This window comes from Rhinolophus ferrumequinum, chromosome 25 (assembly GCF_004115265.2).
Source record: "Rhinolophus ferrumequinum isolate MPI-CBG mRhiFer1 chromosome 25, mRhiFer1_v1.p, whole genome shotgun sequence".
Taxonomy (NCBI): domain Eukaryota; kingdom Metazoa; phylum Chordata; class Mammalia; order Chiroptera; family Rhinolophidae; genus Rhinolophus; species Rhinolophus ferrumequinum.
The window spans coordinates 22,479,608-22,504,136 of NC_046308.1; the positions used below are offsets into that span (position 1 = coordinate 22,479,608).

Here is a 24,529-nt window from a genome sequence, read left to right on the forward strand (position 1 = left end):
CTGCTGCTAACTACTCGAGTGTCCAAGGGACTTCTCTGAGATCCTGAATTTTTCCCGGCCTGACAAGCCAATCCAGGAAATGTGCCCACCGCAGATTCAAGTCTGAATTGCATGACTCAACCTCCCCAAGCTCCTTCCCTCCTGCCTGCTGAGGGTTCAGAAAGTTACCGCTGCCACAGAACACAGAATGCCTCCTACCTGCAGAGCTTCTGCCCTTGGTCAGCAGCCACTGGTCCAGCTGGAGCTCCATGCAGGAGAGAGACATCAGCATCATGTCCTACAACACAGCACCAGAAGGTCAGGAATGCAGTCACAAAGAGTTGTCGGGTGGTGGTGGTGTAGCAAATCTAAACTAAAATTTAATTTGATAAAAATATCATTCTTCTACCCACTTTCCATTCTGTGAACGGTAATCAGTGGCTCCTTGGCAGGACATATGTACAGAGGCATATGGCTCGACACTGAGGCCACGCTTGAGAGGAGCCCGGAGACCCGTCTTCAGTGCTGACGGACGGCCCCATGGTGGCAGCAGCGCTGTCACCTGCCAAGTGCCAGGCCAGATGCTGCAGCACCCAACCCTTAAAAGTACTGGGGGTCGGCGCATCACTGCCAAGGCACATGTGGAAGCTGAGGCTCAGCGATAAGGAGGCGCTGGCCAAGTGCAGGCACAGCTGGGAAATGACCGACCTGGTTTGTCGGAGAACAAAACCACAGCTTCTCCTGCCACTCCACACTGCCCCCAGGGGAGCTGGCCTGGCAGCCAGAAACTGCCAAGAGGTCATCTCTGAAGTGTCCCAGCGGAGACTGCACGGCCAGGATCACTGAGCCACATGGCCCCAAGCTCTTTCACCTTCCGTGCCCCCAACCAGAAATACCACCCAGGCGGGTCCTGAAAGCTCCCAGTGCTCCCTCCTCAGCATTCAGCCTTTCTCCTCCACCAGGAGAAATGGGCCAGAGCACCCTGGGTTCCCTTGAGCCCTGGGGTGCAGAGTGCTGTGGGCAGGCGGGCCGAGCCATGCTGGAGGCTCCCATCACTCCCCTAAGCAACCCTACTTAGCCTCTGCACTTTGGTTTTCTTGCCTGTTTAAAAATCGGTACTAGTCCCTGGAACCCCAAAGGGAGCCAATCCTTCCCTTTGCCCAGCCTTTCCACGGGCTCTCCTCCATCTCAGGGAGCCACTCCATCCCCAGCCCCAGGCCTGGGCCCACTCGAGGCGTCCTCCCCATCTCACCCCAACACCTTCACGCGCAGTTCATCCTGTCAGCTCTGCCTCCAGAGCCCTCACCTACTGCCACCACATGGTTAACCGGGCAACAGCCTCCCGACAACCCTGCGCGCACTCTCACCCCCAGGGCATCGAGCACTCAGCCCCCAGCAATCTCTCTAGGCCAGGTCCCATGATTTCCTGCTCCAAACCCCCAGGGGCTCAGGTTCTGGGCCCACAAGTCAATGCAGCTGAGCAGGGTCACCCACAGAAGGTCCCCAAGGCCCCTGTGCCCACCCCGTGGGCCCAGTCTGGCACCGGCCCCCACCAGGCCCCCCATCTGCCCGACCTTGATGTGCTCGTTGCTGCAGTCCCTCAGCAGCGGGGTGGGCAGGCTGGTGCTGTGCCTCCTCCAGCTGTGGTAGGTGCTGAGCACCACCTCCGCCAGGCCGGGCGGCCACCTCAGCAGGAACTTGTGGCCCATGCTCTTTAAGTAGCGCATCATCAGCTCCAGAATACCTCCATTGGTCAAGTTCTCCAGCAGGAACGCGTGCACATCCTGCTTCTCTGCTCGGGGAGGGAGAAACAACCTGACCTGAATGAAGGACCTCCTGTACCAGGGTCTCCCATTGTCTTCGGAAGAGGAGAGGGGAGAGCGACAGCAGGGGTGAGGAGAGAGCCCAGGTCCTCCCACCACATGGTGCAGAGGTTAGGCTGCGGAGTCCAGTCCTGGCTCCAGCCCTCACCAGCTGTGCCCAAGCCGCTCTGAATCTCCTGGTCTAAGGTGGGTATTCAGGGCTGACCTCCAAGTGCTGCCATGTGCATGCGCACTAAGCGAGACCATGCACAAAAACACAAAGCACGTTATCTGGCACACAACACGCACTCAACAGCGTGTCAGATACACGTGACTTGTGAAGCCATGCCCCTGGGTTTGGCCTGAAGCACAAGTCCCTCAGGGAGCACAGTCAAGCATGAGCCTGCATGTTTCGGCAGGCCTCCTAGCTGACCACGGAGCTCAGACCCAAAACAAATCCAGGAAGCTCTTTGACATACTTTAAAAAACACCCAGGACCATTTTCCCAGAACAAATCTAGTCACGTGACAGAATAACAGGAGGAAGAATTCCCCACATTAAATGATCATATTGCTTCATTCCTACCAGATTCCATGAAGGTAGCCGAGTCGAACGACAATCTATGAGGCCCAATGCTCGGGAAGCTTTCCAGTTTGGCTTCTGACTGGACTTCATAGTTATTAAAGGGGTCATCTTCCTCCTCGGGGTCCAGCTTTCTTAGCCTGTATGGAACACACCAAAATCAAAAAAGCCACATCACACATCCTGACACAAGCGCCTGAATTTTTATGAGAGAAACGAAATCTGAGCCAGGCAGAAGAAAACTAGAATAAGTGTGCAGCGCGGTGCAGAACCCAGGCCCCTGCGAGGTTCTGCTTCTCTGCAGGCCTTTGTAAACAGGCATCTGGTCTGCACCCTCACTCTTTCATTCGTTCCATCAACAGGTGATTACCGAGCACCGGCATGTGCCAATTGCTGTGCTAGTACTGGAATTCCGCCGTGAGTGTGACAGACCCTGCTCACAGTAGGCTTACCTTCTAATGGGAGAGACAGGCAAGAAGCACACACATGAAAACAAAGAACCCAAATAAGGTCCAAGCACAACGGAGTGCTTGTCCCGAGGGACATTCAGAGAGCAGAGTCAGGAGGGCCTCTTAGACGGGGCGACATTCACACCAACACGAGGAGGAAAGGAGATGGCAACGCAAGGAAGCAGGACAAGGACAGGTCCAGAGGGACAAGCCAGAAGAGAACCTGGTATGTTTTAAGAACTGAGGGGAGCCCAGTGAGCAAGGAGAGAAGGGGTGGGCGTATGAAGCATGGGGGGCACAGCAGGCCCTGTGGAGCTTGGGCTCCCCAGGGCTCCTCACAGAGCCTGGGAACTGCAGAGGCCTCGCCCAGCAGGCACCATTCTTTTCAGCTCCTCCCAAGGACTATGTTTTAGCGTCCTTGTCGCTTCCCCTCAGCCAAGCAGCCCTGCAGCACAAGCACTCAGGGCACTTTGCAATGTCTTCATTCACTTACTGCGCACACACCCCCCAAGGGTGACTCCTAAAGGCAAGCGAGCACATGGCTCTTCCTGACCGTTCAAAGAAGCAGATGTGCAAACCACACAGGAACTAACGAAGATAAGGAGGCAGAAGTCATTCCAGACAAAGGGAACAAGACGCTGGGGTGCGAGAGCAGGACTGAGGGGCAGCTGGGGAAATGGTCGCACAGACCTCTTACGTCACCAGCCACAGCACCATCCTGAGCTCTCCCAATGGGACACCTGTTCTCAGCGCTGAGCTTTAGGAGGAAATGATCAGAGAACACTGCATTCTCTGCTCACCGAGAACAACTTCAATTTCTAAGCGTTTCACTTGCACCACAGAAAAAAAGGCACCAAAGTAGGAAAATTAGGAATTCTGCCGTAGAATGGATTTACAGCCCCCTAAAGCCTCTGGTTCCTCCTCGTCCACTTGGATGTTGCTGCCACTGAAACAAACTGTCACGGGCCAAAACCCCAGCTGAGGACTCCTGGGTAAAGACGCACACTGAACACACAAGGTTACCTCCCAAACTCCAGTGACCGCGAAGGAATAAAAAGGTATAAACTCACAAAGACAGGGGGTCGGGGAGGAAGCCCCAGCAGACATGAACTGTGCCCACCAAATGTTAGAAGGCAGAAAGATGACAGACCAGCAGAAACTGAATTGCTTTCTCCACTCAGCTAAGGGCAGAGGGAAGGGAGCATCAAGAAGCCCCCCGCACTGGCACCATAAACCCTGGGGAGGCTCAGGAATGGAGGGCCCTGGAGTCTCTGAAGGAGGTGAGAAGGCATGGACAGAAAGCAGGAGGGCTGCTGAAAACCTACAGGAGGAGCACTGGGGCCCAGGACCCCCAGCTCCAGGCAGCCCAGCCCTGCCCCTCCTGCAAGACTTCTCTGAGGAACACTAAGAGCCTGTGAAACCAAGATTTACCAGCCCATCCTCCACCTTCTCATAATGTGAGGGAATTCTGCTGGGCCTGGAGAAACCAGACAGGCACTCTCCCTGAACACAGAAGAGGTACCCCTTCTGTGGGGTTTTGTGGTATCTGCATCCAAGGAAGAGCAGCCCCAGGCCCTCCAAAAGTGGGAAATAAGAGTGTTACCTCCAGCTCCAGAATCCACTCATCTCCTGAGAGCCCAGAAAGTGCCTGGTCCTCCAAAAGATGCACAAGTCATGATTCCTGCCCTCAGGAAGTTCAGAAAAACCCAAGATCCCAATCCCATAGTGAGATCCCATAGTCCCACAAGATCCCATAGTGAGATCTATGCCTCGGTTGTTTGCACAGGTGTTATGGGAAAACACAGGAGGTGCTCAGAGGAGAGGGTAGCAATAGAATGGGAAACGTTACTGGTGGCTTCCTGGCGGCATACACTAGAGGCTTGGGTGCCTGCAAATCAGAAAAAGTGTGCACTGTACCTGGATGGCAAGAATTTCATCAGAAGCTCCTGGAAATCTACTTTCTCCTCTTTTTTGCACTTGGTATTTCGGACACGAGCAGACCGCCGTTTCGCTGTCTCCCCACTCTCTTCTGAAATCTTCTTCCGCTTTACTCCCTTCTTGGATTTATCTCCCCCAGAAACATCACCTTCAGAAAGAGTGCACATGGAAATCATACAGGGGCAGGGCATGAAAACGCAGCACAAGACACATAGGTCCCCTTTCATAACTCTACCAGCATGTTTAATTTTTATCTTCTTTGACATTCAAGCAATCTCCCATCTATTCTTTAACAAGAGTCCTGAGGAAAGTTAATTTCAAACTGCTTAACTCACAAACCTTTCTCAAATTCAGAGAGCCCACAGCCAGATCTCAGAACTACTTTGCACGGCTACAGGACACCAGGGTCTCAGAGTTAAATGTTCTCCCAACCCCCCACCCCTAGTGCCGGCTGGCTGCAAGGGCCTCTGGGGCATCGTGGATGAACCTGGGATGGGACAGAGAAAGCCAACTCTACCCATTATCCAGGATTCTGTGAGCACCCAATGATACGATGTGGGTGAGAGAATCTTGCGAATTATACAGAGAACAGAGGAATATCATGCATGATTAAGTTAAAAAGTCAGAAACAATCATGTACGTGTTCAGAAATTTCTTTAACTGCCAGATATTCTTCAGCGACATAGAAAATAAAAAAAAGCCTTGGGAGCTTTTATCTGAAATTTTTTACAACTCCAATGATAATAAAAATCACTAAAACCAGTCAAAAATATACTACCACATATGGTGATAACTTTGCTTGCTGGTTTTTAAGGCTAAAGAACTCAGACTGTTAGTGCACAGCAGTGCTCGGTGCTGTGGCACGTGGCCAGCAACTGAGCAGAACCAGCCGAGAGACCTGCCAGCTCACACAGCACAAGCAGGAAGAGCGACCTGTACGCCAGGACTTACCAGCTGGGTGTCGAGTGGTCCCAAGGATCTGCATCCCTGAGCCCTGACCCCCTCCTTATGGGGGCGTCATTACTGAGGAGGAAGGCCCCTGAGGGATGGCAGGCCAAGAGGCTCCCTGTGCGGCTGGGGGCTCTTCTTAAACCTCAGACCAGGAGTGTCAGCTGGACCCCTCCCTCTGAAGAGACCAGGGAAGCCCAAGACTCATTCCAGCTCAGCAAACGTGGTCTCCCCAGGAGCCAACCCCAGAAGGCCTGCTCACCCATAGGCACACTGGTCTCTAGCAGGCTGGGACTATGCAGTGGGAAGCTGGTTGCAGCCACGGGGGAGTAGGAGAGCACAGGCTCTGCCACAGTCACAGCCGGGTTGGCACTGACGGGGCTTGACTGGATCACGCTGACTGGCGCCACCACCACAGAGGACACCAGAGGCTGGCTGGGGTCCTGGTAGTCAGAGAGGTCGATCCTCTTGCCGAGGCTGGGCCGTGGGGGCTCGCAGGTAGTGAGGTGGTTGTACATGGCCAGCAAACTCTCTCCGAGGCACTTCCAGCTGCAAGGAGACAGTCACCACACTTGGTCAGGACCCCAGCGTAGGGTGTTCTGAACACAGGGCCAGCTGGCCGTACAGAGGCAGCAGAACTGGCCCGGGGGCTGCCATCTCCACGAGGGAAAGGGACTGGTCACGGTTTTGTCATTGTCATTACTGACGAAATCTTGAGTCTAACACAGCTGAGGTGGAGCACCAGGAGCAGGGGCAGGGGCCTGGATCCCTCCTCCCTTCACCCCATCAGAAGCCCCGAAGCGGCTCAGCCTCAGGCACCTTCAGACTCAACCAGAAAGGCATGAAAACCACTGGCTCACTTTAAAAGCTCCTTCCCGATAGGTCGAATCTTTAAAACATCTGGGGCACTTCTCTGCTAGCACTAGTCTGGCTTTTTGGGGGCGAAGGGGTAGGGAGGGCTACTAAGAGGGACATGGTCTGAAGGGGCTGAACGGGCCCTTGGGCGGGGCCTCTTAGGAGCGGCGTCTCAGCGAGTGCCCATGTGGGCCAGGGCTGCTAGGCGGCAAAGCAAGACCTTTGTGTGTTTGTGTGTTACATTGTGTGTGATGTGTTATGTTGTGTCATGGTATGGCATGTTACATTGTGTGCTATTGCTTTGTGTTTTCTGTTATGTTACGTGTTGTGTTGTGTATTACGATCATGTTGTATGTTGTGTGTTGGTATTATGTGGTATGGCAACACATATCCATCCATCCATCCATCCATCCACCCATCCATCCCTGAATGGCTGCCCATGCTCTAAGTATAAAACCAAAATCCTTAGCCGGGCCCCATGGTGCTGCACATTCTGGCCTGGCCCACTGCCCCCTACACTCCCGCCATGCTAACTTTCTTTCAGTTCTGGAAACAAAATCACGCTCCTGCCTACCACAGAGACTTTGCACAGGCTTCCCTCTGCCCAGAAACCACACTCCCACCCATGCCCCAGCCCCTCTGCCTGGTCAATGCCCATTCTTCTGTCAGACTCCCAACCCCTAAAGCAGGGTGGACCCCAGTATAAGTTCTCCAGCGCTGTGCTTCTCTCCTCAGGGTGCCTATCAGCTTCTGGGTGACTGGCTACCCCTGGGATCGCCCCAGCGAGGGACCAGGCCCTTCCATGCTGCGTTCCCAGCACAGAGCATGAGGCCAGTATCCAGTAAACGTTGTGAAAGGAATGAAAAGGACAGTGTTTCAAAATCCAGAATCTAACCAAATGGAGGCTCCTCGGACTAGAAGGGATTTCTGACTAGTCTTTCCCTGTCTTTAGTAAGGGTTACATTTGGACAAGGAAGAATTTGCTCACCAACTGTATTGTATCGAATGCCTTAAAGACATAATTTCATTTACTTGGGCCTTGTTCATGCCTAGTAGGCACTGAATAGACCAGGGCTGGCCCACAGCCTCTTTTATACAGCCCATAAGCTAAAAATGGATTTCACATTAAAGGGTTTTTAAAACACACATACACACACACACACGAATACACAACAGAGACAATACCTGGCACAAAAAGCCTAAAGCATTTACTATTTGGTTCTTTATAGGAAAAGTGTGCTGAGTCGTAGAATAGACGGTGGTTATTTTAAAAGCCGCACACCTTTGCTCCCAGAGAAGGAACTCTACACTCTTCCTTTAATAACCCAATCCCAGACTTACCTAACAAGGAATGCCTCCTTCAGCCAAACCTATCCCCCTCACGCTTCCATTTGGCCTTCACCCCGCACCATGGAGGGAGGCTGTGATGCCAGTTCACAGCTTCTCTTCTCCAATCACATCACCACAACCCCTTCGAGCGTGATTCCCTCGGGACTTCCGCTCCTTCACTGTAACAGGGAGGCACCCAGGGCCCTTCAAAATCCCCCAACCCTCTTGGTTGGGGAGCCCAGCCTCAGACGGAATGGGGCTCCTGACCCAGCTGACAAAATGGGGAGGAAGAGCACCTGGCAAGAGTCCAAGAGCAGCCCGACGAGTAGCCCCTCTCCCTGACCGTCTCAGAGCCTGTGTGGGAAGACAGACCTAAGAAACTCAACACGTGGGAACGGACAAGCAGTAGTAATAATGTGGATCAGAGCCAGCCCTTCTTCCTGAGTGTGAGCTAAATGCTGACGCTGCTAGCTACCAGGTGTTCTATTTAATTATCACGATGACCCTACAAGAGAGGGCTATTTGTCTCCGTTTTCAGGGAGCGGCATTAACAGCCCCAAGGTCACAGAGCTCTGGGTGCCAGGACTGGACCCAGGTCCATCTGATCCAGGACAGGAGTTGCACGCCTCTATGGTGACAATGCCTCAGAGTACGAAAAGGGGGAAAGGAATGCTGCTGCCAAAACATGCTAAATCTAAAGACTCAAGATATGATGTCAGAATTTTAAAACCAGAAACTGCATACCAGATCTCACTAAGGGGCTAAATTATCCCAAATCCATGGGGCTGCCAATACCAGCTTGTCCTTGGTGGGGGGGAAGTTTACACACCATGGGACTCACAAGGGCCCTGGAGGGAGAGACTGGACTCAAGAACCAGGGAACCCAGACCTGGGATCAACTCCAGGCTCCCCTTTCACCATTTAACTGCTCTGAACCTCGTTTCCTCCTATCAAGTGCTTGGCAACTATTAGTTTTCTCTTCCCATCTGGGTAGAGCAGACTAAGAGGGGGCTTATAGGAATGTGGCAGGTGGCTAGGGTCAAGAATGGCAACAGCAAAGAGGGACTTAGGCAGGACCTTCCTGGGAGAGGCCCAGCTGCTTCGGCAGTCAACAAGCGGGCACACACCTCCAGCCATCAGTCAAGGTGCAGCCAGCTCCCAACCACCAGCCGACTCTGCATCCCAAGACCCAGATGACCTACGTGAAGAAGGGGATGGGCTGCACCAACTTCAGGTCCGGTTCCTTCTCCCGCATGGTCAGCGCTTGCCTCTTCTTCCGCAGCCCCAGGGCCTCGTCTATGATGGCTTGTGTCTCCGCCGCGCTCACCGACACATCATGGATAGACATGTCACTAACAGTGTGCAAGACAAGGAGAAATTACAATGCTACAAACTAGAGCCAAAGCTGACATTTTACAGACAGGGATACACTGAAGTTAATACCCTTTAATCTATATTAATCCTTCCTCCAAATAAAATAACCACTGGAGTCTGGCCATGGAAGGGCAGTAATTAGCATTCTTAATACCCACATACACTAGAAATGACTGCTACCCTTTGTTCCTTCTGCAATTCAAAATTGAGCAAGGGCTTTTCACACGTATTAACAGGATCAGAGTAATGTCAGAAAAGCCACAGTAAAATAAAATCTTGCTCTCAGTTATTTATAGAAAAATTTTAAAGAATTTAACTAGACGATCCCAACAAAAGGTGATCAGACAAGCCCAGCTCCCCAAAGTCCGCAGTGTCTCTAACCTACGGAAAGGGTGGGGCTTTGAGGCCTGGGGGGGCCCTTCCCACAGACACACATCTCTGCTTGAGGTGGCCCAGCAGTACCTGTCCCCTTGCCCAGCAGGGATCCACCACAGAGCTACCGGCTCATAGCGGCTCATGGGCGTATCTGTTTTATGTCTCTCCAAAGGTCAACGTCTTCGGGACAGATGTGAACTAGAGCCACAGTCTTACAAGGGACAGACTGAGATAAGTGACGATTCACCCCCACCCTCCCCTGCCACACACCAGGGAGTTCCAAGGGCCAAGGAAACACCAGAGGATGGAGGAGTGGGTTCAGCTGGAGGGCTGGGGGAGGGAGGCAGTCAGAGCTTGGAAAGCTGCTGAGAGGTGGCCTGAGAGGTAGCCTGAGCGCTGCAACACGGAGGACGCGCAATGGCACGTCACATGGAGAGGTGGGACGATGATTCCAGGTGAGAACACAGTGGGAGCCAGGGTGCAGAGACAGGACAGAGCACAAGGGGGCCAGGCCTAGAATCTCCCAGAAACCTTGGACTGTTCTCCCGGGGGAGGGAGAAGCAAGAAAAGAACGGGGTGGGGGAGGGTCAGACTGCAAAGGACCTCCTGGGCAATACTACCGAGGACAGCTTTTTTCCTGGAGGCAAGGCAGGGGCGGCACAGGATCAAAAGTGCATTTGCGACAATGAACCTGGGCAGCACCGGGAGCAAAATCCTGGAAAGGGAAAGGGGGGTGGCGAGAAAGCAAGGTGCATCCAGAGGAGAGCTGACAACCGTGGACAGCCAGCAGGGCAGTGGAGAAGGAGAGCAGCCAACAACCAAGGAGGCAGTGCTGAGATTAGGTACACAGCTGAGTAATGCACACGGCAGATCAAAGCCAGTTCTCCAGACAACGAGGAACGGCATGAAACCCAGGGGCTCATCCGCCAGGAGGTCAAGACCTGCGAGAACAAGGTCACCAGCTACTCGGGGAGGGAAGAAGGGAGTGCAGACCCGGCAAGGAAAGAGGCAGGACCTACCATTTAAGGAACATTCGGAGGGAGTCTTTCCGGAGACAAGGCTGCTCCTCAAAGATCTTCTCCTTGAGAACCAGCCCTTTGCTGTACCGGCAATCCTTCTCCAAAGCTTTGCAGATGAAGTACAGACACGCTGGCAGGGAAAGAAACAGTTACGACTTCCGGTTATGCATTCTAAAGCTCTAGCCTTGCCAGTTAAGACCAGGAGAATGCTCCTGCTCTGGGATCAAAGAAATGCACAGTAAACAACAATGAGATCCGATTTTAACTGACTCAATCAGGAAAGACTTCTGAAAATAATACTACCCACAGTAGGGAGGGAAACCCAAACACTGCTGGGGAGGACAGACTATACAACCTTTCTGGAGAACCACAGGCATCACACACAATCCACCCAGCAATCTCACTTCTAGGAATTGCTGTAATAATCCTACGGGGCCCACAGCGCTTAGCTATTGGCTAATTGCAGAACAGCAAGGTTTCTCTGATCCACACATTGGGTTGCCGAGCAGCCGCTGCACAGATGGTTGAGGGGTGTGCTTACTGACCAGAAGGAAGGCCACAAAACAGCTTGGGGAAGAGGCAGGGGACGAGTCATAGGGCGACTCCATCTGTACACAAAGACATGGTTTCTTGGCAACCACAGTGGCACTAGAGGGCGGCCATCAGTGACTTCCAGAGAGAAAACTAGGGGGGCACTGGGCATTTGGATGACACTGGTTCACAGCAGGCACTCTAGCTGCAGTACAGCTAGCTGCACTAGTGGCAGAAGGAAGGCCTGAGAAGTCTCAGGGGAACAAGAGGTGGTCAGCAGGCATTATGTCCCAGCACCTCTGCCTGCTCTTCTTAAGTGTATGCATCCCACTGGGCTGCTTTTCCTTTTGGGTTTAAATAAGTGGCACATCTACCAGGGGTCTTACCCATATATGCATCAGGTCAGTCCCTTGAACCTATTTTTTCCACAGGGCCTAAGTTTACCGAGCACAACTTCTCCTACCATAAGAGGGGGTACAAAGACCTAAACCAGGTGGACAGGAACAGAAGGCTGAACACTGACAACTGTTCCACCTCAAGGTGGCACCCAAGCTACAGCAAGAGCATCTGGGCAGAGACTAAACACCTCTGGCTGGAAGAATAAACTGCTCGAGTCAAAACGGTGCCCCAGTGGAACTACCATATTCTGCTGGTGGGAGTGAAAACTGGGGCAACCAACAGACTGAGTGCCTATGTCCACTGAAGGAAGAGTACAGGAACATTCATAGCAGCGTTATGCATGAGCCCAAAACTGAAAATAACCCAAACGTCCAAGCACAGAGCAGTCCAATTGTATGTGCACATAACAGATGACATAGCAATGAAAAAGGCCTAGCGAATGCCACACCCTACAGGGGTGCGCTCCCCGACAGGACAACCACAGCCCAGCGAGCCAGACACAGAATACCTGCCGCCATCTGACGCCACCTAGAGGAGGTTCAGCAATAGGCAGAACTCATCTGGTGACAAAAGGAGAAATCAAGGTCACCTCAGTGGGCAGTAACGACTGGACAGGGACCCAAAGCAGCCTGCCTTCTGGGGCTCTGCAAATGTTTTGCACCTTGACGTGTGAATTTCACATATACAAACTGATGGACCTCAGAGGTGCACTTCACTATGTACATGTTTTACCTCAACTGAAAAGATTTAAAAAGTGGTTATGGAGAACAAGAACTGGAGGTGGGGATGTGTGAGCAGGCCCTAGTGCTTCTCAACCTACTCCATCCTAGTGCTGTTTGTCCTTAAAAAGAGAAGGAAAAAGCTTTTGCAAGTCAGCCACCCAAGCATAAATCTGGAAGGAACAGCAAGGGCTCGTCAGCATGTCTGCCTTGAAAAGGAGAACTGGGCTCTGCTGGGGCCAGCCTGCAGCTCCCACCACACCGATCCCTGCTCAGAGTGCTCCCGGAAAGCCACCCTCCACCTCTGGCATCACAGGGCGCACAGAGGAGACTGACCCCCATAAGAGACCCAGAACCCCCCAAGGCCACAACACCTACCCAGTGCCTGCCTCAGGACCAACCCGAGCAAGGGGCAGATGTGTTCCCTGGGCAAGGCCAAGACTAGCGAGCTGAAGAACTGGAAGGCAGACTGGCGCTCTGTCTAGCAGAGATCGTCCAGTAGCCCTGCTGCTCTGCAAAGGAACAGGCTGTTTCAAGAGGTAGTGAGCTCCCTGGCACCAGAAAGAGTCAAGCTGCTGCTGCTAGGCCATCTGTCAGCAAGCTATAGAAACGGGTGCTGGCGTAGGATGAGACAATGCAGGGATGAAATGAGATAACCGAAGGGAAAACCGCTCAGACAGCACGCTACCTATTACTGCAACGCACTTGATAAATCTCAATTGAGTAAGACAGACAAGCAGAATGAAGCAGGGATGCACAAACATCTCCGTTTTCCCTGACAATTGGACAAGACGACCTTCAGTGTTAACTGACTTCCAGCTTACCCAAGCCACCCTCCTTCCTCTGTCCCAAAAACACAGGACATGGGAGAAAGCAGCAAAGCCCGACTCACTTGTGTAATCACTGAGGGTGTACAGCACAGTGATGAGGTTGTCCAAGCAGGGCCAGTGGTCAGGATTGCACCGCAGCCCTTCCTCAAAAGCATGGCGAGCCAGGGGGACCCGGATGAGCCTCAGGGCCACGTGGCCGATTTTATACCAGAGGTTGACGTCTGTGGAGTCCAGCATGACCGCCTGGAAGCAGCACAAGCAGAGGAGGCACACAGTCAGCTCTCTCGCTGAAAAGGTGCCTGTGGTGACGAGGGGGGCACAGCACCAGCCCAGCCACTCAAACGACCCAGGGAAATTGCAAATAGAAGTTACATGGACGAATTTACCTAATTCAGAACACTTTATTGATATACAGAGGGTGCCAAAAAAATGTATACACATTTTAGGAAAAGAAAAACTGTATTAAAATTGTAATGATATACACCGATAACAAAAGATGAATACAAGTCACGTTTGACTTCTGCAGTTACAAGAGCTGCTCGCAGTGGTTACCATCAGTGTAATTTTAGTACAGTTTTTTCCTCTCTTAAAATGTGTATACATTTTTTTTTTGGCACTTTCTGTATTTTGTCACTCTGAACATCTGTATTTCTTACATATTTGATAGGTAAAAAAAGTAAAAGAAGTAGAATTAAAAGAAAGTCCTGGGCCGGCCCACTGGCTTGGGTGGTTGGATCGCCGTGCTCCTAACGCCAAGGTCGCTGGTTTGATTCCCACATGGGCCAGTGAGCTGCGCCCTCTACAGCTAAGATTGTGAACAACGGCTCTCCCTGGAGCTGGGCCGCCCGTGAGCAGCCAGAGGTTAGCGTGGGCTACTGTGTGCTGCTGTGGACTATCGTTGGCCATCATGAGCAGCCGGTGGCCATCGTGAGCGGCCGGCAGCTGGCGAGAGCTGCCGTGAGCTGCTGTGAGCGGCTGACCGAGGACCGGCGACCGGCTGCCTCAGCCGGGGGAGCGCAAGGCTCATAACACCAGCATGGGCCAGGGAGCTGTGTCCTACACAAGTAGCCTGAGAAACAACGGCTTGAACCAGAGTGGGGGGGAGGGTGAGGTGGAAGAAGGGGGAGGGTGGAAAGAAAGTCCTGTGGGATTCTGGAAAGATTATGGACTCTAGAGACAGACCTCGGTTCACATCCCTCAGCATGGACTAACAGCATGATCCTCAGCTTCCTTCTCATCACTAAAATGAGGATAAAGACACCTTCCTTGCACAATGGTGTGAGGATTGGCGTATGCATGGGAAGCAGTTAGCATGGCGTCTGGCACGTCAGAGGTGCCTACAGAGATGGGACAGTAATACAGAAACAATGGCAATAATATTATGAACAGGTACAGGGTGCCCGGTGTCAGCTCTGTTCTTAGCACTTGTATATGTACAAATTCCTTTAATTTTCACCATTTTATTACTCCCATTGTACTGGTCCATTACATTGGTGCAGACCCGGAGGCCCAGAGAGTTGAAGCTACTCACCTGTAGTCACACATGCCCTCGTGGCAGAGGAAGAACGCACACGCTGGCCCTGCTCCCCAGGCCTCTCTGAACTCACTGTTATCACCCACTGACCAGGGCCTTGGGGACTACAGCTTAGTGATGCATCACGACAAATTCTTCTTTTCACCAGTAAGAGCACAGCCTCACCCGCCTCCACCAAGAACTTTGGAAAACACCACGGGAAGTGAGCGCTGCCAAAACCACACCTCCAAGTAGAGCTCCATGGCCGTCTCCAGGTCCTCGCGCTGGGCTGCCAGCTGGGCCAGGTTCTTATACGTGGAATATTTCAGCATCAGCCCAGGGTGTTTCAGCCCTTCTTTCTCATCACCAGACGAAACTGCCTGTCAACAAAGCAAACAGAGAAGGAGAGGTGACACTAGGCCCTGAAGCCTCAGCAGGCAGTCAGCAGGACACCTGGCTTCCGGGCTGGCCTGTCACAGGCCCTTGGTCCAGTCTGGTGCCACCCTCCACTGGAAAATGAAAGGACTGCACCAGATATTCTTAGAGGACGCCTCCAGCTCCGAGCACACAGGAAAGAAAGACCAGACCACCATGAGGCAGTCTGCGGTAGTCTGGACACCAAAAGATGGAGAGGGAACCCTCCGCACCGCTATGCCTGACGGTGCAAGCCTGGATGGTGACATTTCTGGGCCCCCAGAGCAGGTTTGAAGATGGGGGACAGAGTGTGGGAAGGCTACCTGGGGACAGCAGGCTGGGCCTAGAGCTTCACCCCAGGCAAGTGCCCAGGCAGCCAATTGACACATCCCTACACGTTCTGCAGCAGGAAGATCACTGGAATAGGAGTTAGGAGGCTGAGCTCCAACTCTAATTCGTCCCATGGCCATAGACAAGTTACTTTAACTCAAAAGTTAGTTTAACAAATCAAAAGAGATTTGTAACGTTAGGACAATAATCCCTACCCTAAATATCAAGTGAAAGTGAGCCAAAAGAGCATAAAAATTGTAAACCTGCTTTATATAAAGTTATTTTACTACAGCTTTTATGACAACTCTTAGAAAACCTCACAATTACTAAGAAACCACTGATTAGAAAAGCTATTACTCTAACTACAGGACAAAGAGTGATTGATTTTCTAACAGAGAAACTGGCTGACACGAAGAAGTAGTTTCCAGGGGCAAGTCCATATCCCAGCCTTGTCTCGGGACAGGTCATGTTCACACGTCATGCTTTATGTTTGGAACAGCCAAGACCCAAGGAAACTTCAGGAAGCACCCCTTGACTAACCCAAGAAGCCTACCCTAGAGCTCTTAAGAAATCCCAACAAAAACACTGGAGAGCTCAAATCAAGCCTCATTCACTATTTTCTACTGTCATTGGCTTATACTGAAGAGTGATCCCCAAGAATGGACTGATCCCCAAGAATGGACTGGGGTCCAGGCACTTTTGCCCCTCCAGGTACAGAACTGTCCAAAAAACGGTATAAACATAATTATAAAGGCTCTGAGTCTACTTCAGAGACTAACTAATCAGTCACACATCCACACGTAACAGCAGAAGCTCTCGTAACTGACTTGCATCTAACTGACCAGCTAGATTCAGCACTACGCTTCATCCTCCGCGAAAGACACGATGATGCCCAGGGGTATGAAAGGCTGGCCCCAACAGGCCCCCGCCAGCTGGCCCACCAGCTAAGCTGTGCACTTCTGAGAAGCCAGCTGTGTTCTAGGCCTGTTTACGCCAAGTGGCTGTAAGGCCGTAATTACGCAATTCACACCACTGCCAAATGAGTGTGAAAAGGAACTTTTCTGTGCTTTTCAATTGTTTACAATGAGCATGTTTTACTTTTATAAGTGAAGGGAGAGGGTGCTAAAACAATCTTTTAAGGCTGAAAGTGACAGCGAGAGATGGACACACCTACGACTCCAAGGCTAATAGATGGCCAGTGCCCTTCAGTCCAAGGCGCGGTACCTGGCTCATCAGGTGCTGGGCCCACCCGGAATGAGCTCTGTTCTCAGGCTGCCGGCTCAGCGCTGCGCTCACCCCGCTCACGTCTCCAAGGCCTGCTCCACTGTGGCCTGACAGGGAAGACCCACTCCTGAAACATGCTCAGCACCTGGCCCGTTACTGGCGCTCAGTAAAAGTAGAATAAAGTCATTTTCCTTTTCTGGGCCCTCACTTACTTCTTACTAATAAGAGAGGAGTGGGTCACAATTCCCACAGCCCTAATGCCAAGACACTAAACCAGCTCCAAAGAATCTTAACAAGCTATTCAATTACCATGTTTCCCTGAAATTAAGACCAAGCCGGATTATCAGCTCTAATGCGTCTTTTGGAGCAAAAATTAATATAAGACCCGGTCTTATTTTAATATAAGAATGGATCTTATATAATGCAATGTAATGTAATGTAATGTAATATAATATAATATAATACTGGGTCTTATGTTAATTTTTGCTCCAAAAGACGCATTAGAGCTGACAGTCCAGCTTGGTCTTATTTTCGGGGAAACATAATAGGAATATGAAGAGATACCTTGAGGGAGAAAAGGGATAAACCCTTTCTGCTGACAATTAGAACTCATTTTGCATCTGCCTCATCAGTGGGGGAAACCATCTAACGGGCGGGACACAAGTGTCTGAGACACAAGTGTCTGCCTTCCTGGGATTGTAGGAGACTCTGCTCAACTGCAGGACTATGTGGTTCCTAAAATGCCTGTGGATGGAGTCTGTCTACTTCTTCACTCCACATGGTCTGTTTGGTGTTTGAGTACTTGCAAACAAAAAACATTCCTCCTAATGAAATACACACCATTTTTCTAAATCAATTTCAGGTTGAGACCCACCCCCAAACCTCCAGGTGACATCTCCATGATGCAGCTCACTCCGGCTTGACTCACCACTAGCACGGTCCCTACACGGGATCCAGGTGCAGCCCTGCCAGCCTCTTTATGCCATGCCCTGTGTCTTCAATGTGGCTCTACTCCATCAGCCTGCCTCTGTGGTGGCCTCCCAACCCTTCTCTCTAAATACATTTTCAAAAGCCCATCATGCCTACACAGGCTCCCTGAGCTCACAGGCTGTCACCCAAATGCATTTTCCAAAATGTGCTGCCAACAGGATCATTAGGTATCAGAAAACCATGGACTCCAACCCTGGCTCTAATGTTTTACTAGTTGCAAGGCTCTAATGTTTTACTAGTTGCAACCCTGGCTCTAATGTTTTACTAGTTGCAAGGCTCTGGGTCATCAGCATCTCATGAAGCCTCCATTTCCACAACTATAAAATGGGGACAAATACCTGCCGCATACTTGGCAGAGTGGTTATGAAGATTAAGTAACAGCGACAGCTGATAATTCCAGAGCTTTTACTATGAGACAAGAGCCATTCTGCGTGTTTCACTGGCTCAGTCAACCCTCCCAGCAAACCAGCTAAGCACACACTCCCCAGGAGAAGCTGAGGGGCTGAGGGGAAATACTGTGTCCACGGTTATCCAGCCACGTGGGCGGGCAGAGGTCAGACCCAGGCTGCCTGGCGCCAGGGTCTGCCTCCGGGCATGCTGGTGCCTCACCTCCCGTAGCAGGCGAGCCCCCAGCAGCTCATGGTAGGCTTTGGCAGATTCCTCAAAGCGATCGTGCTTCTGCAGATCCAGCGCCTTGTGATACAAGGCAAAAGCCTCTGCTTCCTGAAAACCAAAACAGGAGTTTTTACTCACTACAAAGGTTTGTCTTTTCTAAAAAAGATTTTTATTAAAATATAGCTAACATACAATATTATATTTGTTTCAGGTGTACACAAGAGTTATTCAACATTTACATATCTAAAGAAGTGATCACCGTAAGTCCAGCAACCATTTGACACTGTACCCCACTACCAATATATTATTGACTATATTCCCCATGCTGTACTTTACATCCTTATTGGTTTTATACCTAGAAATTTGAACCTCTTATTCCCCTTCATCTTTACCCCCTTTTTAATTTTCCAGTGACAGTCAACATTCAATATTATTTTATATTTATTTCAGGTGTACAACATAGTGGTTAGACACTTATATAATTTAAGAAGTGATCCCCTGATTAGTCTAGTGCCCACCTGGCACTATACATAGTTACTACCATATCATTGACTATATTCCCTATGCTTTACATCCCCGTTACTATTTTGTAACTATCAATTTATATTTCTTAATCCCTTTACCTTTTTCATCCTGCTCCACCCACAACCCCTGTCCCATCTATCATCCCAATAAATCTAGTACCCATCTGACACCAAAAATAGATATAATATTATTGACTGTGTGCTATACCCTAGATCCCCATTATTACTTTGTAACGACCAATTTGTACTTCTTAATCCCTTCCCCTTTCTCATCTACCCCAAAACCCCTCCCATCTGGCAATTATCAAAATGTTCTCTGTATCTATGAGTTTGTTTCTGTTTTGTTTGTTTTGTTCTTTAGATTCCACATATAAGTGAAATCACATTGCAATGTTCTCTATCAGACACTCCACTCAGCACAATACACTCCTGGTCCATCCATGCCACCACAGATGGCAAGAACCATTCCCTTCCATGGCCAAGCAATGTTCCATTATATATACGTATGTACCACCTCCTCTTTATCTATTCATCCATCGACAAACGCCCAGGCTGCCTCCACATCTTGGCCATTGTAAACACTGCTGCAATGAACATATGGATGCACACGTCCCCTCAAAGTAGCATTTTGGGTTTCTTTAGATAAATACCCAGAAATGGGATTACTGGGTCCTTCTTTGTCTCTTATTATAAACTTTATTTTAAAGTCCATTTTGTCTGGTATGTTTTAAAGTCTATTTTGTCTGGTATAAATATTGCTACCTGTTTTGTTTTTCCATTCCTTTACTTTCAGTTTGATCTGAAATGAGTCTCTTATAGGCAGCATATGTAAGGGTCTTGTTTTCTTATCCTTTCAGCCACCTTATCTTTTGATTGGAGCATTTAACTCATTTACATTGAAAGTAATTGTTGATAAGTATGTAGTTATTGCCATTTTACTATTCATATTTTTTATCTTTTTTTTTTTTTAATCTTAAATAAGCCCCTCGAGGTTCCTCGTAATACTGGTTTAGTGATGGTGAACTACTTTAGCTTTTTCTTGTCTGGGAAGCTATTTATCCTATCCTTTGATTCTAAGTGGTAGCTTTGCTGGGTAAAGTAATCTTGGTTGTAGGTCCTTGCTTTTCATCACTTTAAATAGTTCATGCCAATCCCTTCTGGCCTGCAAAGTTTCTATTAAGAAATCAGCTGAGTCTTATGGGAGCTCCCTTGTAGGTAACTAACTGCTTTACTCCTGCTACTTGTAAGATTCTTTGCCTTTATCCTTTGGCATTTTAATTATGATGTGTCTTGGTGTGAGCCCCTTTGAGTTCATTTCGTTTGGGACTCTGTGATTCCTGGGCTTGTATATTTATTTCCTTTGCCAGGTTAAGGAAGTTTTCCATCATTATTTCCTCAAATAGGTTTTCAATTCCTTGCTCTCTCTCTTCTTCTGGTACCTCTATGATGTGAATGTTGGTACACTTGATGTTGTCCAGGAGGCCCCTTAAATTATGCTGGTTTTTGGGGTTCTTTTTCTTTTTGCTATTCTGATTGGATGTTTTCTGCTACCTTACCTTCTAAATCACTGACTTGATCATCTGCTTTATCTAATCTACTGTTGATTCCCTCTAAAGTACCATATTTTGCCATGTATAATGTGCATTTTTTTGCCCAAATTTGTGAGGGAAAAATAAGGATGTGCATTATACATGGGTAGTACTAATTCCATATTGATATAAACGTTTTAAATTCTTTTATTTACGCTTATGAATTAGAAGCATAACTCTAGAAATCAATAATGATATCCACATGCAAAATAATATCCCGGATTACAATAATCGGTTTTGTTGAACTTCTGATGAACTTGCAACAACAAAGAGTTCTTGGCCTTCTATGATGTGTAAATATCGTAAATTTATTACCGGTACATAAAATTTCTTGTACCTTGTATCTGTTCTTGTGTTTTGTAATTGATACATAAAATTTCTTGTACCATAGTATGTTAAAAAATAAACGCTACAATTCCTTTATAGTACAAAAACAAGTACCTAAATGTAAACAAATAAAAATTTGAATTAAAAAATTAAAACAAAAGATTTTTTTCCCTGAAAGTTTGAGCCATTTCAAAAAACATGGGTGCCCATTATACACAGGAACGCATTACACATGGCAAAATATAGTATTCTTTATTTCAGTTTTGTATTCTTTATTTCTGACTTTTTATTTTTTTATTTTTTTTATGTTTTCTCTTTGTTGAAATTCTCCCTGAGATCACCGAGCATCCTTATAACCAGTCTTTTGAACTCTGTGCCTGTCTCCATTTTGTTTAGTTCTTTTTCTGGAGCTTTATTCTGTCCTTTTATTTGGGACATGTTTGTCTCCCCATTTTGGCTGCCTCCCAATGTTTGCTTCTATGTATTAGGTAGGGCTGCTGTGTCTCCTGGCCTTATGTCGTAGTGTACCGTGGGGCTCCATGGCAGTCTTCTTGGTACCCTGAGCAGGGTGCTCCACATGTGTCCCTTGTGTGAGCTGTATGTGCCCTTCTGTTGTAGTTGAGCTTTGGCTGCTTTTGGTTCTTCAATGAGAGGGATTGACGTTCAGGCTGACTGGCTGTGAGGACTGGCCATGACTCAGTGGAGGAGCTATGGTGCAGAGGCTGACCCTATGGAGCAGGATTCACTTTAGCAGGGCTCTGGTGCCTGCCTAGTCTGCCCTTTGGGTGTTTCGTCCCCAGGGGTGACGGGGTGACGCTCCCCCTGGGTCCGAAACTGGCCACTGGAAGGGCTAGCCCCAGGGCCTCCTGGGAGGAGCCCCACAGCAAGCCAAATTAGTCGCAGCCTGTATCCAGCCTGGGGCCACCTAGCATGAGCCACAAAGCAATCCTCAGATGTCTGCCACCTGCGCTGGGCTTGGAGGTGCCTCAAGAGGCCAAGCCGCAACTGAGGCCAAGCTTAGCTCTGGTCAGCCAGAGGTACGGGATATGCCAAAGCCAGGTGCTGCTGGTTTCAGTTTTGTGAACTTATGGGAAATTTTAGGGAAGTCTGCAGTATGAGCCAAGACAAGCTGTTTATGTGGACAAGCCACTGGAAGTGGGTTGGGTGTGTCAGAAAGTTGGGTGTGGCGGGGTCTCAAGAAACCAGGACAAAAAAATGGTGTTAGCCAGGTTGCTGGAGACTCAGGTATGGCGGCCGCCTGAGTCAGCACACCCAGAGCGGGGAGGGCTCAACAAAGAAACAATGGCTTCTGCCAGATCCTCTGAATGGGAAAACGCTGCCCCTCCAGCCCTTGCCCTGTAGCCAGACAATTCAGTTCTTCCCATATGTCCTTAGCGCCTTTGGAGCTGATGCCCCAGTGTGGGAGCTCAGAGCGAATGAGTCTGTCAGCACGTAAGTCTGTGTGCGGGCTTTTAAGAGGAGCGCCTGTGAGTGCAGCCACCCACTGTCTCACTCAGCCACAATCTCCTCTGGTTTTCACAGCCAGAAGTTATGGGGACTTCTCTCCCGGCACTAAGACCATGGGCTGGGGAGCCTGGTGTGGGACTGGGACCCCTTGCTCTTCCAAGAGGGAACCTCTGCGGCCGAGTTATCCCTCCCGATTTTTAATGGTCACACAGTGTGGGACCAGCCCATTCCACATCTCTGCCCCTCCTACCAGTCTTGAGGTGGCTTCTTCTGTAAGTCCTTAGACGTAGGGCTTTGGTTCCAGCTAGACTTCAGGCGATTCTCCATGATAGTTGTTCTGTAGTTTAGTTGTACTTTTGATGTGGTTGTGAGAAGAGGTAAGCACAGCATTTCCTACTCTGCCATCTTCTCAGCCAAGGTAGATCTCCAAGGTTGTCTTTTTTAAGCCAAAACTGTGTGTAAGGGCGGGCTGTAGTTGAGGCCATGTTAACTGTCATCTGTGCCCTCTGTAGTGGAAACAATCCTAACACTCAGACCTCCCAGGATCTCACTCCTAAAATCCCATTCAGGAGACATCTGAATGCATTTAAAATGAGGTGCCGCCTACAGCAATGGAAAGCAAGGTCTACCTGCAGAGGAAGACCATAGATTACATACCTGGGCCTCCTTTGTCTGGGTTTTGTGACTTTTAAAGCTTCCTTCATGTTCATCCTCAACTGTGGAGCTGGCATTTAAGGCTGCAATTCGAATCTAGAAAAAGAGGTTTGAAGGAAGAGAAGAGCTGCTTTTAGGTGAGATGTCACTTATCTCTTCAACAACCCATAATGAATATAGCTCTGCTCCATAAACTACCTTGAGTAGCTATGGCCTTCTCAGAATGTGGGGAATGAACAACAAATTTCTAAGGGGGAAAAAAGGACCAGAACATGTCTGAGGGTGACCATACCAATCTGTTCATGGAGCATGTCCTGGGTACTGTCCACTGTAAAAGGAACAGAGGCTGGGGACACCGAGCAATAACCCGACACAGAAGACCCAGGCATTGGAATAACAGGTTCCAACAAAAGGGGTTCATCTTATGCCTTTGTAACAACCATGATGAGGCCCTGCAAGGCACTTCCACAGAAGATCGAGCACCCACACCCTCGAATGTTCCAACAGTCCTCCCAGGACGAAGGCTGCTCCACAGTGAGAGCCTTCAGGGTCCACCCAGGAAAATGCCTCTCACCCCCAGGAGTGAAGTAAAGAACACTGACCCCAGCGAAACAGGCAAACCATCAGTCCTTACCATACTCGAGAGCTTCAGCACTGCAGCTTAACACCGCTTCCCATCACTGGCAGAGACTGCGCCAGTCCACAAGTCTCCTGGAGAGGACACAGGACAAACCGAGAGAGGGCCCATGAAGAACCAAGAATGTCCCAGTGCTAGGAGCCCACTGAGCTCCAGTCTCTCAAACGACGGGCCTCCCCGGCTCTCGGCACGCAGGCTGGTGAGTGACTGCCTCAGATGGCTGTGTGGTCTGTTTCACAGGGAGCCCCTCAGTCCTTCAGCTTGACTATGTGCCCTTGCCAGGCAAGGCACCAGGTGCCAGGACATGGAAGAGTGAGACCAACTCCTGCCCCTACGGCTCACTGCTCAGCAGAGGCAATGGCTCTATAAACGATTCTTTTTTTCTAAAGTTGAATGAAATAAAGAAAAACATGGCAACATCTAAGGGTAGAGAAAACATTTTTTTTGAAGGGATCAAATAAGGTGAGGGCGTAGAGTAAGCCCTTGTGTTACCCTCAAGGAAGGGACAGCGCTGCAATGGAGGGCGGTGAAGCAGAGGCCGGCATAGGGCGGTGGGAGACAAGCGAGAGCCCACATGGGGCCTGACGGCAGAGAGGGGCGTGGAGGACGGGAGGGTGACATGCCAGGGAATCGGAACTTTGTTAGGTAGACAAGAGAGCCAGACAGTTTTCAGGTGAACAAAATGTTAGAAATATAAAGGAAAGAAATTAGAGGTAGGCAGACCAGTTTGAAATCTGCAAAAAAAAAAAAAAAAAAGACAGAATTGGTGAGGATGTGGAATCAGGACCTCATACACTACTGAAGGGACTGTAAAATGGTGCAGCCGCTGTGAAAACTAGCCTGGTGGTTCCTCAAAATGTCAAATAAAGAAATTCCATTGCTAAGTATCTACCCAAGAGAAACAAAAACATGTCCACACCAGAACTTGTTCACCAGTGTTCACAACAGCATTATTCATAGCAGCTTAAAGGTGGAAACAACCCAAATGCCCATCAACTGATGAATGGATAAATAAAATGGAGTATGTCCAGACAGTGGATTATTATTCAGTTGTAAAACAGACTGAAATAGACACACACTACTACATAGATGAACCTTGAGAACCTTATGCTAAAT

The 24,529-nt window shown here is 49.6% G+C and overlaps 1 protein-coding gene across 4 annotated transcripts in view; it reads right to left on the reverse strand.

The window, feature by feature from the left end:
- Positions 1 to 24,529, reverse strand: part of CABIN1 (calcineurin binding protein 1) — a 145,578-nt gene that overhangs the window by 108,558 nt on the left and 12,491 nt on the right. For 3 of the 4 annotated variants that reach the window (XM_033098575.1, XM_033098574.1, XM_033098576.1), the window contains exons 2-13: positions 23,411 to 23,487; positions 22,780 to 22,872; positions 18,210 to 18,323; positions 14,888 to 15,022; positions 13,192 to 13,372; positions 10,651 to 10,780; positions 9,085 to 9,234; positions 5,961 to 6,247; positions 4,730 to 4,898; positions 2,367 to 2,503; positions 1,554 to 1,771; positions 199 to 277 (exon numbers count right to left, since the gene is read on the reverse strand). In XM_033098575.1, coding sequence (XP_032954466.1) covers positions 199 to 277; positions 1,554 to 1,771; positions 2,367 to 2,503; positions 4,730 to 4,898; positions 5,961 to 6,247; positions 9,085 to 9,234; positions 10,651 to 10,780; positions 13,192 to 13,372; positions 14,888 to 15,022; positions 18,210 to 18,323; positions 22,780 to 22,872; positions 23,411 to 23,413 — 1,696 coding nt within the window. In that variant the 5' untranslated portion in view covers positions 23,414 to 23,487. Of the gene's footprint in view, positions 1 to 198; positions 278 to 1,553; positions 1,772 to 2,366; positions 2,504 to 4,729; positions 4,899 to 5,960; positions 6,248 to 9,084; positions 9,235 to 10,650; positions 10,781 to 11,005; positions 11,098 to 13,191; positions 13,373 to 14,887; positions 15,023 to 18,209; positions 18,324 to 22,779; positions 22,873 to 23,410; positions 23,488 to 24,529 lie in introns of those variants that run through there. The other variant, XM_033098577.1, reaches the window with a different exon arrangement.